The 15,796-nt window shown below is 45.9% G+C and overlaps 1 protein-coding gene across 1 annotated transcript in view; it reads left to right on the top strand.

Moving 5' to 3' along the window:
• The window catches only part of OBSCN (obscurin, cytoskeletal calmodulin and titin-interacting RhoGEF), a 164,854-nt gene that overhangs the window by 46,330 nt on the left and 102,728 nt on the right, over window positions 1-15,796 (top strand). The window contains 5 exon segments of the mRNA XM_011965740.1: window positions 748-1,023; window positions 3,423-3,698; window positions 8,021-8,296; window positions 12,424-12,699; window positions 15,227-15,502. Coding sequence (XP_011821130.1) covers window positions 748-1,023; window positions 3,423-3,698; window positions 8,021-8,296; window positions 12,424-12,699; window positions 15,227-15,502 — 1,380 coding nt within the window.

Below are 15,796 nucleotides of genomic sequence, written 5' to 3'. Positions count from 1 at the left end.
CTGTCAGATCAGCAGCAGCACTAGATTCTCATAGGAACATGAACCCTATTGTGAACTGTGCATGGGAGGGATCTAGGTTGTGCTCCTTATGAGAATCTAATGCCTGATGATCTGAAGTGGAACAGTTTCATCCCGAAACTGTCCCCCAGACCTCCATCTGTGGAAAAATTGTCTTCCATGAAACTGGTCCCTGCTGCCAAAAATGTTGGGGACTGCTGCCTTAAAGTGAATAAAGACAAGACAGTGCTATTAATAATGGGATAGAATTGAGTAGTGACACTACAGAGGAGCAAACAGGAATGGCCAATCCTCTAGAAAGATGCTCAGCCCTGTGAACCGTAGAACAATAAAGAAAGCCACAGTGACACACCCCACTGAGGCCAAAGCTGACCGTCCTGACAGTGGCAGGAGCGGGAGCCTCAGGACTGGGGTTCTGTGGTGAGGATGCGCCCTGCACAGCCGCACGGGGAGACCCTTGCTCCATTCATGAGGGGAAGGGTGCAGGCATCAGGACACCAATCCCTGCCCCAGATGAGCTCGTGCATGCAAGATCTGTCACAGCCACCCTACCAAGGACAGCCTGTGGCACCGTACAGAATAGATAGAGAAGCTTCCTTGTGCTGGGAGGTGGTGGTGCAGCCTGGAGAGCATCTGTCCCTCGCACCTCCCCTTCCAGGCCTTCTCTCCCCACTTCTGCCTTCCTGACCTAGATGCTGGTGGTCACCCTGTGCATCTTGCCTTCCCCAGAGCCCAAGGCGGTGTTTGCCAAGGAGCAGCTGGTGCACAGGGAGGTGCAGGCCCAGGCGGGGGCCAGCGCCACGCTCAACTGCGAAGTGGCCCAGGCCCAGACGGAGGTGATGTGGTACAAGGACGGGAAGAAGCTGAGCTCCAGCTCGAAAGTGCATGTGGAGGCCGAGGGCTGCACACGGAGGCTGGTGGTGCAGCAGGCGGGTCAGGCAGACGCTGGGGAGTACAGCTGCGAGGCGGGGGGCCAGCGGCTCTCCTTCCGCCTGCACGTGGCAGGTCAGTACTCTGGGGGATGGAGAGTGACCTTGTGTGGAGGTGATGATGAGACTGGCTGATGGACTTCACGGCCCCCAGTGCCCTTTCCATGAGACTCCACCTCTCCACTTCTCCATGCCTTCACTTACCAGGTTCATGCCCGTGGCTGGGCCAGGCTTGGCTGGATGGGAGGGTACAGGGAGGGCCAGGCCCTGTGGTGCACTTGGAGCGGCGTTCCCATGCAGTGCAGCCTCATCACACTGAGCCCCTGCCCCAAACCCCCATGCTCTTTCGTGTCCAGGCCCCTGGCACTATCTGGCCCTGTGGTCTGAGGTGGACCAGGTGCCTCCCCTGGGAAAGTGGGGTGTCCTTTCTATCATCCAGTATCTCCTGCCTGCCTCCCTTCAGCACCGTGTGGGGCTTCTAGCCCATGAGAGACATTTTGAATTCATATGAACCGCATAGGGGAAATTCTGCCCACGCAGTCCCAGTTGGAATTCTCTCCAGACTGAACTTCGGAGCATCAAAGCTTTTGGTGTCCCAGGAGACTCTTTCCTTTTTTTTTCATGGATCTAGAAGCTTTAGAAGCTCACTGTGCACCTATACATGGCAAAATCTCGGTCCTTGTTTTCTTGCAGTGTCTGTGCAAAAAATCCCAGCCCAGAGGGCTGGTGACTGTGCCCCTGGGATACAATTGTGAGATTCCAAGTGCTCTTCTTAAGGCTAATCTGGCTTTCCTTTTGTCTCTAGTTACAACATTCTGAGTCAGAATTCCCCCTTGGAGTCTGATTTATTAATTTAGCAGTAGAAAGGAAGAAAGAGCTTAAGCTATCTCAGCACACCTAAGATATGTATATATTTTGTTAAAAGAGTCTGGCCTGGGCATAGTGGCTCATGACTGTTGTAGTCCCAGCACTTTGGGAGGTCGAGGCAGGAGGATTGTTTGATCCCAGCAGTTTGAGACCAAATTAGGCGCTATAGCAAGACCTCGTCTCTACAAAAAATACAGAAATTAGCTGGATGAAGTGGCACATGCCTGTAGTCCTAGCTACTCAGGAGGCTGAGGCAGGAGGATCACTTGGGCCCAGGAGTTCCAGGCTGCAGTGTGCCATGATCACACCACTGCACTCCAGCCTGGGCGACAGAGTGAGACCCTGTTCTGGAAAAAATAAAAAATAAAAACAACAACAACAATAACAAAAAACCAGGCTAAATATCAGAGAGAAAAAGGTTGTGGTACTATATTGACTCCCAAATGCCAACCCTTGAGAGCTTGGCATTCTATCAGTATATAGTCATTTGTAGCTGTGTATAGATACCAAAAAAGCCCACTATGTATCTTTCTAAAATATTGTGTTAAGAGAGTGCGATAAATTATTATTATTATTATTATTTATTATTTTTTTTTTTGAGACAGAGTCTTGCTCTGTCGCCCAGGCTGGAGTGCAGTGGCGATCTCGGCTCACTGCAAGCTCCGCCTCCCGGGCTTACGCAATAAATTATTTAATGGTAATACATTTTGTAAGTTTTGGAGAATTGCCAATTTCTTAGAGAAAACTATATGAAAAAGTTACACAGGAAGAAACAGACAACTCAGATAGTCCTATAGCTTTTAATTAAGTGGAACCAGTGGTGCAAATATTTTTATAAAAGGTCTAAGCCCAGTGGATCTACTGATAAATTATACTAGATATCCTCAAAACAAATTATTTCATGTTCTTAGAGATCCTTTCAGAGAATAGAATGAGAAGATACACTTTTGAATCTGTTTTATGTGGATAGCATAACATAGATACCAATTATGACAAGAACAGTATAACGATTTGAAATTACAGGCCAATCATTATGGATATGTAGGCCAATGCTTCAACAATATATTTTCAAAGTGGTATGATCAGTATGTCAAAAGGAAAATGCACTATGATAAAAGGCATAATTTAGAAATGCTGTACTGGTTCAATATTCAAAACATCAGAAAATGTCAAACAGATTGAAAGAGAAAAACAGTATGATTATCTCAATAAATGCAGAAGAAAGGTTTGATAAAATTTAACATCATAAATTCTGAACGGCTCTTTGATAAAATTTAGCATCAGGCCTGGCACGGTGACTCATACCTGTAATCCCAGCACTTTGAGAGTCTGAGGCAGAAGGATGGCTTGAGCTCAGGCATTCGAGACCAGCCTCCCAAGCAGCAGGGACCACAGGAACATGCTACTGTTCTGCAGGGTGCCCTGGGGGTGTGACAGATCCTCCATGGAGAATGAATGGAGAAACTGTGTTCCTTCTACTGGTAGGCAGTGGTGTAGAGCCTGGAGAGCATCTGCCCCTCGCATGTCCCCTTCTAGGCCTTCTCTCCCCAGTGCTGCCTTCCTGACCTAGATGCTGGTGGTCACCCTGTGCATCCCTGCCTTCCCCAGAGCCCAAGGCAGTGTTTGCCAAGGAGCAACCAGCGCACAGGGAGGTGCAGGCTGAAGCAGGGGCTAGTGCCACACTGAGCTGTGAGGTGGCCCAGGCCAAGACAGAGGTGATGTGATACAAGGGCAGGAAGAAGCTGAGCTCCAGCTCGAAAGTGCATGTGGAGGTTGCAGACTGCACACGGAGGCTGGTGGTGCAGCAGGCAGGCCAAGCAGATGCCAGAGAGTACAGCTGTGAGGCTGGGGGCCAGCAGCTCTCCTTCAGCCTGCATGTGGCAGGTCAATGCTTTGGGGATGCTGATTTACCTTGTGTGGAGGTGATGATGAGATTGGCTGATAGACCCCAGTACTCTTTCCACTAGAGTTCATCTCTGGAAGTCTCTCGTAATCCTAGCTGCCGTTTTCCTACCCATGGCTGGCCCGAGGTTGGCCAGAAGGGATGAGTGTGTACAGGAGACACTGTGAGTTGTGTTTACAGGCAGTAATGCTGTTCACATATTCCCAGCACCCAGTCAGAACCCACAGGTGCTCCCAGGTGTCCAGCCCTTTGGCTCAATGGAACTGAGGGGGCTGCTACAGGAGGCTGAAGTAGACCAGATGTCTCTCACCTGAGGCCATCTGAGAGCTTGCACCCAGCCTCACCAGCACGACCTGAGGGCTCTCCCTATGGAGAGATGGTTGAATTCCATTGAACCAGGATAAGGGCAAATTTCAGCCACACAATCATTCTTGAAATTATCTCATGATTTGAACTTTGGATTATCCAAGTTTTAGGTGTTCGGGGACCCTCTTCTCATCTTTCTTATGGGCATAAAAGGTCACTGTGAACCCACATGTGGCAAAATCTATATCTTGGGTTTGTTGTTGTTGTTGTTGTTTTTGAGACAGAGTCTGTCACCCAGGCTGGAGTACAGTGGCACAATCTCAGCTCACTGAAACCTCTGCCTCTTGGGTTCAAGCAATTCTCCTGCCTGAGCCTCCCAAGTAGCTGAGATTACAGGCGCCTGCCACCACACCTGGCTAATTTTTGTATTTTCAGTGAAGATGGGGTTTCATCATGCTGGTCAGGCTGCTCAAATTTCTGGCTTCAAGTGATCCACCCGCTTGGCCTCTCAAACTGTTGGGATTACGGGTGTGAGTCACTACACCCGGCTTGTTTTTATTATACTGCCTACAGAATAAATACAGAGTTGGGAATTGGTGGATTTGGACTGCGATACACCACTGTGAGGTTTGGAATTATCTTCTGAAAGTGTATGTTGTTTTCATTTGCTCTTATGTCAGAACATTCTGTGACTGAACTTCCCTTAGTTTAATTTTGTATATTTAAAACTGAAGAGGAATAAACAAATCAAGCTACATCAACACACATTTTAAAGATGAATTACTACACAGCAGCCACTGACAGATAAAGCAGTATGTGTTTCATACCATTCTAATAATTCATGGCTAGTTGATAGAGAAATCTGAGAACCAGCTTTATTTTCTTTTAGTAAGAGAGTCTTTTGTTGGATGGAGATGGAGTGCAGTCACACACTTGTTCATAGGTACTGACACTTAACACTGGTGTCACATCAGCATCTAGGAGTTTGTGGGGGTGTATAGATGCCAGAAACCCCCCTTTGTAGGTACTGGAAATGTTGTTATGTGAGAACATGCCATTATTATTTTGAGATGGAGTCTCGCTCTGTCACCCAGGCTGGAGTGCAGTGGTGCGATCTTGGCTCACTGTAACCTCTGCCTCCTGGGTTCGAGTGATTCTCCTGCCTTAGCCTCCTGAGTAGCTGGGACTACAGGCATACACCACCATGCCTAGCTAATTTTTTTGTATTTTTAGCAGAAACAAGGTTTCATTATGTTGACCAGGCTGGTCTTGAGCTCCTGACCTCAGGTGATCCACCTGCCTCGGCCTCCCAAAGTGCTCTAATTACAGGGGTGAGCCACCATGCCCGGCCCTATTATTTATGCAATCAAATTTGAAAAGTTTTGGCAAATTGATCAATTTCTTCAAAACTATATCAAAAGTAAAAATAGGTAAGTTGAACAGTCCTATAACCTTTTATAGAAATGCAACAAATAATCTTCTCATAGAAGATTACCCCAGTGCTCTACTGTAAACTGAACCAAATATTATAGAAAGAAATTATTCCATGTTCATACACATTCCTCTAGAGTATTGAAAAAGGACCTCAGTGCTCTATCTCGTTTAATGTAGGTAAATATCATTAATACAAAGCTCTGACAGGGTGAATATGAAGAATTAAAATTGGCCAATCTCTTATCAGTGTCAAGGCTCATTATCTTTAAGTATTAGCACCCTGAATTCAGCAATGTATCAAGAGGATAACACACAATGACAAAAGTCATAGTCCAGTAGTGCAAGGCTGGTTTAACATGAGAAACATTTGAAAATCAGTACAAAATGTGACATTAATAGATTGAAAGAAAAACGAATGTGATTACCCCAATATGGAGACTAAAAGCATTGGATAAAGTACAACATCATAAATATGCAAAAAAATTTGGAAAAATTTAGCATCAATTCATGTCATATAATTCTTAACAAACTCTAAATAAAAACATTTTTTCCTTAATTTCATAAGCAATAGTATAAAGAAAACAAGCTAATATTACACAAACATGAAACCTTGAAAGTGTCGCCTTTGAGATTGGAAACAGGACAAGGACTCCATCCATCACCACTTCTTCCAACACTGTATAGCAGACAGAGGAGGAAAAGAAAGTACAAGGTGTAAAACTTGGAAAATAAAACATGCAACTCACAGATGATATGGTTATTAATTTAGAAAGTCCAAAAAAACCCCTAATTATTAGTAAGACATTTGGGAATGGTTATCACATAAGAAAATCAATATACAGAAAACACTTCTAGATCTATGTACCAGAAACAAGTAGATGGAAAATAATGTTTTAAGAGATTTCCAGTACCATCCAAAGTCTTGTAGTTACCAATTGCAAGCCAACAAAAGATCTTTAGATGGTTTTTGGGGGGGAAATTATTAAACATTGTTGAGAGACAGTAAAAAAGATCTCAATAAATAGTTAAAAGGCTGTGGAAGACCTGAAAGTATAAATCCCAGTAAACCATAGTTCTGTTGGGTGAGAGAATACTGACAAGCACATAGCAAAGGCCAAGCAGAGCCAAGCTACCCTTGAAGAACACAGTGTGAGGGCCTTTGCTGTACCAGACAGCAGGGTGTCCTCTAAAGCAGTGGTGATCCAGATACCTGGACCCAAAGGCAGAAAGAGATCAACAGACCAAAATAATTGAATACTGAGCTCAAAACAGCTTTGATGGAACCAGATTCCTCCTCCCTTTCTTTATTTTTTACCCTGGTGCTAGGAGGAGGTGTAGAGGAAGGGTGATCTTTTCACAAATGGTGCTAAGACAATTAACTGTTCACAAAAATAAAATAAAATTGGGTGTCTACCTCCCCATACAAGAAATCAACTCAATATGTGGGTAGAACAGCTCTTACCAGATAATATAGATAATATAGATTATCTGGTGACCTCTGGGTAATAGAAGATGTTTTGAACAGAACCTGAATGCACTAGCCACACAGGATGAATGATTATTTGCCTGCAATAAAACTGATCACTTTATTTCATCAGAGAACTTTCATGCAGGAGTGAAAGGGCAAGGCATAGAGATAGAGAAGATGTTTGTAACATACATAGCTTTTAAGTATATGAAGTTCCTAAAAATAAATATGTAAAAGACAGTGCTACTGAAAATTGGGGTTGGGCATGGTGGCTCATGCCTGTAACCCAAACGCTTTGGGAGGCCAAGGCAGGAGGATTGCTTGAGCCCTGGAATTTGAGAACAGTCTGGGCAACATAGCAAGACCCTGCCTCTAGAAAATAAAAAATAAAAGAGCTAGGCATAGTGATGCATGCCTGTAGTCTCAAGCTCCTTGGGAGGCCGAGGTGGGAGGATGTCTTGAGCCTAAGGATTGAACCTGCAGTGGGCTATGATCACACCAATGCACTCCAGCATGGGTGACAGAGTGAGAGCCTGTCTCAAAAAAAAAAAAAAGAAAAGAAAAGAAAATTTGGCAAAACACTTTAACAGTGACACCACAGAAGAGCGAAGACTCTGTCCCCAAACCATCAGAAGGCACTCAGCTTGACAGTCTTCCTGACAGGGACCCAGGAAGCCACAGGAGGCCCAGGCCCTCTCTGCAGCGGCTAGAGCTGACCCTCCTGACAGTGGCAGGACTGGGAGTCTCAGACTCTGGGGCCCCGGGGTGAGGACATGCCCTGCACAGTCCCCTGGGTAGACCGTGGCACATCCATGAGGGAAGCTGTGCAGGTGTCAGGACCCAAGTCCCTGCCCTGGAGGATCTGTCATGGCAGCCCTGCCTGGGACAGCCCATGGTGCCGTGCAGAATGGAAGGAGAAACTGTGTTGCTTGTGCTGGGAGGTGGTGGGGCTTCTCCCGACCACATGGCCAGTGCAGAGCCTGAGGCTGGGGAAGGTTCTCTCCCTCCCACCTCCCTGCCCAGGCCTTCTCTCCCCAGTGCTGCCTTCCTGATCTAGATGGTGGTGGTCACCCTGTGCATCCCTGTGTTCCCCAGAGCCCAAGGCAGTGTTTGCCAAGGAGCAGCCAGTGCGCAGAGAGGTGCAGGCCGAACTGGGGACCAGTGCCACGCTGAGCTGTGAGATGGCCCAGGCCCAGACAGAGGTGACGTGGTACAAGGACGGGAAGAAACTGAGCTCCAGCCCGAAAGTGCGAATGGAGGCCGTGGGCTGCACACGGAGGCTGGTGGTACAGCAAGTGGGCCAGGCAGACGCTGGGGAGTACAGCTGCGAGGCGGGGGGTCAGCGGCTCTCCTTCGGCCTGCACGTGGCAGGTCAGTGCTTTGGGGGCCCTAGGAGCCTCTTCAGAGGTGATGGTGGTTCTGGCTCATAGCCCTAGCATATCTCTGTGCACTTGCCTTCAGCCTTCATGTCTCGGGCTACCCATCCTCCCACTCCCATTTCCATCCCTGTGGCTGGGCCAAGGGAGGGGTGTGCCTGGGAGGGAGAGGGCCTGTTCCTGCAAAACGGGAGACGTGTTTGTACTTGGTAGTTCTCAGTCACACCTGCGGGCACCTTCCTAGTTTTCTTGGTGTCCAAGGAGTCTCACTGCCCCTGGAGCTGGGGGTTGAGGTGAACCTCGCGTCTGTCGCATGCACAGAGGTGAATGTGCTGTTGTTGGATGTCTGGCAGCTCCCCCATCCTCACCCCACAGAGCGTAGGGCTCTCGCCAGGGGAAGGGGAGCTGCCTCCATTTCATCCAAACAAGATAATGGGAGTTTTCAGTCACCGGATTGTCCTTGGAATTTTCCCAAAACTAAAATTTGGCTTATCATAGTTTTAGAGGAGGAGAGACTCTTCCCTCTTCCCGTATGTTACAAAATGTAGATCCCTGACTTGCTATGATTGTGTGAATCGTAAGGAGTGGTGCCCCAGTGGGGACGTGCCTGTGCAGTGCATCCATGGGCTTAGAATACTGTTTCTAAGACAAAGCATGTTTTCCTTTTGTCCTCAATTGGAGTATTTGGTGTCAGTGTTCTCCTTGTAGTTTGATTCAGAAATAGAAAAGAGTACGGAGAGTAGGCGACACCACCACACTTTGTCAAAGGCGAGTTCCCTTCGTAGCAGCCTCTGTTTGTTGTGTGTATTTATTTTATAGAATTTCCTAATGGTTACTGTGTTTGAGCCTCCATGGCTGCTTCATAGAGAAGTCTGAGAAACAAATTTATTTTCCTTTCATTAAGACAGTCTTAGTAACCCCGGCTGTAGGTCCCACACTGACCTCTAGGTGCCACCATATAACAGTTTGTTACTGCATCAGCATAGAGTGATTTGGGGGGTGTATATACACCCAAAACCTCACTCTGTATGTTTGTCAAATTTTAAGAGAATATGACAAATTATTTTATAGAAATATATTTGTGGTAATAAATTTTGTAGTAATAAATTTGAAAAATATTGACAGTTTGGCCAGTTCCTAGAAATATATCAAAAGTGACACAAAGAGAAATAGATAACTCTAGTAGTCCTAGAAACTTAAAAAAATTGAACCATGAAAACCATCTGCTCATAGCAAAAGACGTAAGCCTGGTGGCTTTACTGCTAAATTATACTAAATATTTAGGAAATAAATTATTCTATGTTCATACAGATTCTTCTACTAGGGAACAGAAAAGCAGATATACTCTCCAGATAGTCTTGTAGAAACATGATATAGCCTAGGGCAGTGGCTCATGCCTGTAATCCCAACACTTTGGGAGGCCAAGGTAGAAGGATCACTTGAGCTCAGGAGTTCGAGATCATCCTGGGCAACACAGCAAAACCCTGTCTCTGAAAAACAATTTAAAAATTAGCTGGGTGTTGTAGTGGGTGCCTGTAAGTCCTAGCTGCTTGGGAGGCTGAGGTGGGAGGACTGCTTGAGCCCAGGAGGTTGGAGTTACAGTGAACTATAATGGCACCACTGCACTCCAGCTAGGTCAACAGATTGAGACTCTTGTCTCAAAAAAGAAAAAAAAGAAAAATAAGAAATATAATATGGATATCATAATATGGACAAGGAATGTTAACAAGAATTAAAATTTTAGACCAATCCATTATGGATATCAAAAAAAAAAATATTAGCAAACTGAATTTAGCTATCTCTCAAGTGCCTCTAAGGAAGGATGTAGTCCCAGAATGCAAGGCTGGTTTCGTTTTTGAAATATGCAAATCTGTATAAAGGATGATGTAATTGGATGCAATGAAAAAGTTGTGTGATCTTAATAAATACAGAATACAGTGTTTGATTAAATTTAATATTAAAGTTTAGAAGTAATATTTGATAAAATTCAGCATCAATTCATGTCATGAAATTTTTAACAAATTATAAAGTGTCCTTCTTTAATTTGGTCAATGGTACTGCAGAAAACACCAGGTAACTGCATATTTAAAGAGCACCTTGAAAGCTTTGCCTTTGAGATAGGAATCAGCACGTGGAAACCAACCATCCCTACTTCCATTCAGCACTGTACAGCAGAGGAAGGAGGAAAGGAAAAGAAAAGGTATAACACTTGGAGAAAAACATAAGTGGGATTCACAGATGATATGAGTATCAATTCAGAAAATCCAAAAGATAGAGAGATAAATAATAAGATAAATAATAAGTAATAACAAATAATATGAGAGTTGAGAAACATCACGTAGAAATTCAACATGCAGAATATACGTATATATGTATGTATGTACACATACACACACACACACACTAGCAACACAGTTGTAAGGTGAAATTTTAAAAGATTTACAAGAGCATGAAAAGCATCAAGTATAGTAAAGATGTTTAATATCTCAGTGGAGGAAAATTGTCAGACATTTTTGTTTTTGAGTCAGGATCTCACTCTGTCACCCAGAGTGGAGTTCAGTGGTATAATCATGGCTCACTGCAGCCTCGACCTCCTGGGTGGGCTCAAGAGATCCTCCCACCTCGGCCTCCTGACTTGGTGAGACTATAGGCCATGCACCACCACGCCCAGCTAATTTTTTAAGAAATTTTTTTGGTAGCAACAGGGTCTCACTATTTTGCCCAGGTTGGGCTCAAACTCAAGCAATCCTCCCACCTCAGCCTCCCAAAGTGCTGGGATTACAGGTGTGAGCCGCTGTGCCTGGCCATTGTGAAACATTTTTGGCAGACAGTAAGAAGACCTAAATAAATAGATAGAAACCCATGGAAGACTCAAATATGTTCACACCCAGTCAAAACCCAAGCAAATGTTTTTCTTTGGGGAGGTGAAGGTTGAGAAGCAGATTCTGAAGGCCAAGTGGAGTAACACACTCTTGAAGAGCCACTTGTGAGCATTTGTCTACCAGATATTAAGAACCAATCAGCTGCAGGAATGGAGACAGCCAGGCACAACACAAGGACAGTTGTCAGACCAGAGGGACAGAATCGTGAGCTCATGATCAGATCCAAATACATGGATTCTCCCTTTTATTGTTTCTTGTTTTTTTGTTTTTGTGTGTGTGTGTTTTTTTTTAACCTTCACACCTGCACAGGCAGTGGAGAAAGGATGATCTTCTGAAAAAAAAATGGTTCTTTGATTTTTTAACCTTATAAAAATTTAGACTAGTAACTTATTTCACACTAAAAAGTAAGTTCCAGGGAGGTTAGAGGCCACAGAGTATAAAAGGTAAAACCATAAAACCCCTAGATGATAACATAGATTGCTGAAAACTTCAGGGAAAGGAAAGATTTCTTAAAACTACAGAGTGGAACAATGGTATATTTACCTACATTAAAACTACAACTTTAATTTGTCAAGACATCATTTGAGAGTGAAAAGGCAGGTCAAGGACATGGGTAAGATGTTTACAAATACACAGTTATCATTTGCTAGCATTTAAAATATATAAAGAGTTCCTAAAAATAAGAAAGGAAAAGACAGAAAAGGCTATTGAAAATTGGACAGAAGCCTGAAGAGTGACACCCCAGAAGAGCTGATGTAACGGCCAGAAGTGGTGGAAAGGGCTCCACCTTGCATGTCACCAGGCAATGCATGACAAAGCCCAGGCCTTCCCTGCAGAGGCCAACGCTGACCCTCCTGACAGTGGCAGGACTAGGAAACTCAGTATTCTGGGGCCCTGTGGTGAGGACACGCCCTGCAGTCCCATGGGGGAGACGCTGGTATATCCGTGAAGGGAGCTGTGCAGGCATCAGGACCCCAGTCCCTGCGCTGGAGGAGCTCGTGCACGGAGTCTGTCACTGCTGCCCCGCTTGGGACAGCCCATGGCAGCGTGCACAGTGGATGGAGAAACTGTGATTCTTGTGCTGGGAGGCGGTGGGATTTCTCCCGGCCACATGGCCAGTGCAGAGCTTGGGAAGGTTCTGTTTCTCCTACTTCCTTATCCGGGCCCTCCTACCCTAGGGTGGTCTTCCTGACCTGGGCAGTATCTTTGACCTTGTGTGTCCCTCCTTGTCCATCCCCAGAGCCCAAGGTGGTGTTTGCCAAGGAGCAGCCGGCGCACAGGGAGCTGCAGGCTGAGGTGGGGGCCAGTGCCACGCTGAGCTGCGAGGTGGCCCAGGCCCAGACGGAGGTGACATGGTACAAGGACAGGAAGAAGCTGAGCTCCAGCTCGAAAGTGCGCGTGGAGGCCGTGGGCTGCACACGGAGGCTGGTGGTGCAGCAAGTGGGCCAGACAGAGGCTGGGGAATACAGCTGCGAGGCTGGGGGTCAGCGGCTCTCCTTCCGCCTACATGTGACAGGTCAGTACTTTGGGGATGCTGAGTGAGCCCTGTTTGGAGCTGCTGCTGTGACTGGAGTAGAACCACTGCTGACTCAGTGGGCTTTCCATTAGACTCCATCCCTCAACTTCTCCCATCCTCTCATCTCCTACTTTTGTGCCTGTGGTGGAGCTGGGCAGCCTAGTGGGAAGGGAGTGAACAGAAGGGTCACGGCCCTCCTTGTCCATGTTGGGTGGTGTTTCCGTGCAGACATGCTGGGTCACATTTTCCCAGTACCTTCTCCAAACCACTGATGTCCCGAGGTGTCCAGGACTCTGGTCCTATCTAATGCATGAGATGGTGGTAGGCCAGACATCCCTCCCTCGGGGATGCTCCTGCAGTCCCTGCACGGCCTCATCTGGCCCCACGTGAGGGCTCTCCCTGTGCAAAGAGATTTGAATTCGTTCAGCCAGGGTGTAGGGAAATTCCAGTCACACAGTCTTATTTGGAATTATATCAACACTGAACACTGGGTTCCCAAAGCTTTTAGTGTTCTGGGACGCACTTCTGTCCTTCCCCGTGGATGTAGAAGCCCTGTCTGAGTCTTCATTAAAACCCAGATCCACAGCGTTAGTGTGTGCAAAACGAGTAAAGAGCAGAGCATTGGCAGGTGCACACATGACACTGGAGTTCCGTTTCGGAAGCCAATCTCAATTTCCTTTTGCATTCTGTTAAAATGTTCTGTGTCCGAATTCCCCTTTGGATAGATTTAAAAGTGATAGGAATAAGTAGCTTATGGCACAGTCACACACCGGTAGAATTAAGTTACGGTGGTAGCAGCTGCTGACTGGGGAAGCCATATTTACATCATCCTGTTTCCTTGACAAGTCCTGTGCCTGTCCTCTCTGGCTGATTCATAGGAAGTCTGAGAATGATCTTTACTTTCCTGTTGTTTGTTAGGAGAGTTTAACTTCAAACTCCAACCCTGAGCCCTGAGTGCTGCCACATAACAGTTGGTGTTATGTATGTCTAAAATGGCTTACAGATGTGTAGATACCAAAAATACTCACTGCAAGTAAATTTGAAAAGTGTTAAATTATATAATTTCTAGAAACCAAAAACAGACTTAAGAAATAGATAACCTATATGCAGTTATCTACTGTTACCGAAGTTATCTGCAGTTACTACAACCTAGTAAAAACTAGAACCGGTAGCAAAAAATCTTCCCATCAAACAATATCTAAACCATGTGGCCCTACTGAGAAATGCTTCCAAACATTCTGGCCAGAAATTCTTCCATGTTCATGGAAATTCTTCTGGAGAATGGAAAAAGGAAGATATACCCTCTAACTCATTATATGCAGATAGCTTAATGCCGTGACTAAAATCTGGCCAGAAAATAGGAAGTTTGCATATTGTAGATCAAACAATTACGGGTATCATGGCCAATTTTTTAAACAAAGTATTAGTAAACTGAATTCAGCAATACATCAAGATGATCATACACTATGATGAAATTCATAGTCTAGGAATGAGGGATGCTTTCATGTTAAAACATTAGAAAACCATGATATTATGTGATTGAAATTTTAAAACAATGTAATTATCTTAAACTCAGAATAAAGTACCATATTTGATAAAAATTTAACCTCATACATTCAGAAGAAATGTCTGGCAAAATTTAGCATCCATCGTGCCATTAAATTCTTAACAAAGTATAAATAAAAGTTTTTTTTTTCTTAATTTGACCCAGGGTATTACATAAAAATCACAAAGGGAGACTTTGTAAGCTTTGCCTCTGAGCCAGGGACAGCATGAGGAAGCCAGTGGTCAGCACTTCCATCCAACATTGGACACACAGTTAGGAGGAAAGTAAAACAAAAGGTGTAAAAGTTGGAAAAAGGTGAACTGACAGAAGATATGGTTTACCCAGAAGATAAATTATTAGAGAGTTGAGAAAGATCAACCCTTGCAAGATCTATGTGAAGAAACTTCCATACATGTAGACTAGCAGCAAGCAGTTGGAAAACGAAAACGTGAAAGATTGACAGATGCCTCAAAGGCATCATGTTTATGATTCCAGTCTAATAAAAGATGTCCAGAGGCTCTGCGGGGGGGAAGCTGTGTAACACTTGAGAGACAGTAAAGATCTAAAGTGGATAAAAGTATGGAAGAATGAAAGTTATTCAGTCTCAGTCAAAATCCAAACAAATGTGGTTTTGGTGGATGCGAGGTTCAAAAATGACAAGTGGATTTAAAGCTCCATACATGCTTGAAGAAGAGCCACGTGTGCAGGCACCCCAGTCCCTGCCCTGGAGGTGCTCATGCATGGAGGGTTTGTCATAGCTGCCCCACCTGTGATAGCCTATAGCGCCGTGCACAGTGGATAGACAAACTGTGATTCTTGTGTGGGGAGGTGGCAGGGCTTCTCCCGGTCACACAGCCAGTGCAGAGCCTGGGGAAGGTTCTGTTTCTCCTACTTCCTCATCTGGGCCCTCCTACCCTAGGGTGGTCTTCCTGACCTAGGCTGTATCTTTGACTTCATGTGTCCTTCCTTGTCCATCCCCAGAGCCCAAGGTGGTGTTTGCCAAGGAGCAGCCGGCACACAGGGAGGTGCAGGCTGAGGCGGGGACCAGCACCATGCTGAGCTGCGAGGTGGCCCAAGCCCAGACGGAGGTGATGTGGTACAAGGACAGGAAGAAGCTGAGCTCTAGCTCAAAAGTGCGCATGGAGGCCGTGGGCTGCACACGGAGGCTGGTGGTGCAGGAGGCAGGCCAGGCGGATGCCGGGGAGTACAGCTGCGAGGCTGGGGGCCAGCGGCTCTCCTTCCACCTACATGTGGCTGGTGGGTGCCAGGGTTAGGTGAAATAGAGGTGATCCTGAGTGTCGGGTGTGAAACTACAAGGGCACGTTTGGGTGGCCCAAGGTGCCGTGGGCCCTGGCACCTTCCCTCTCTGTAGGCCTTAGAATCTGTGTCCCCAGCTCTCCCCAGCGGCTCTCAGGCCAGTGTCCTTATGTCATGAGACCAGAGCAGGCCCATGGACTGAGTTGACCATGGTGTGTGCCCTGCAGTGGCTGAGCTGGGGGTGGTAGGGACAGTAGCATGATGTCCTTGGGGTGGGGGTCTGGGGTCTGGTCT

Source organism: Mandrillus leucophaeus, unplaced genomic scaffold (genome assembly GCF_000951045.1).
Source record: "Mandrillus leucophaeus isolate KB7577 unplaced genomic scaffold, Mleu.le_1.0 Scaffold734, whole genome shotgun sequence".
In the NCBI taxonomy this organism is placed as follows: Eukaryota; Metazoa; Chordata; class Mammalia; order Primates; family Cercopithecidae; genus Mandrillus; species Mandrillus leucophaeus.
The sequence above is the reverse complement of the archived record's forward strand: the minus strand, read 5'-3'. Positions and strand labels throughout refer to the sequence as shown.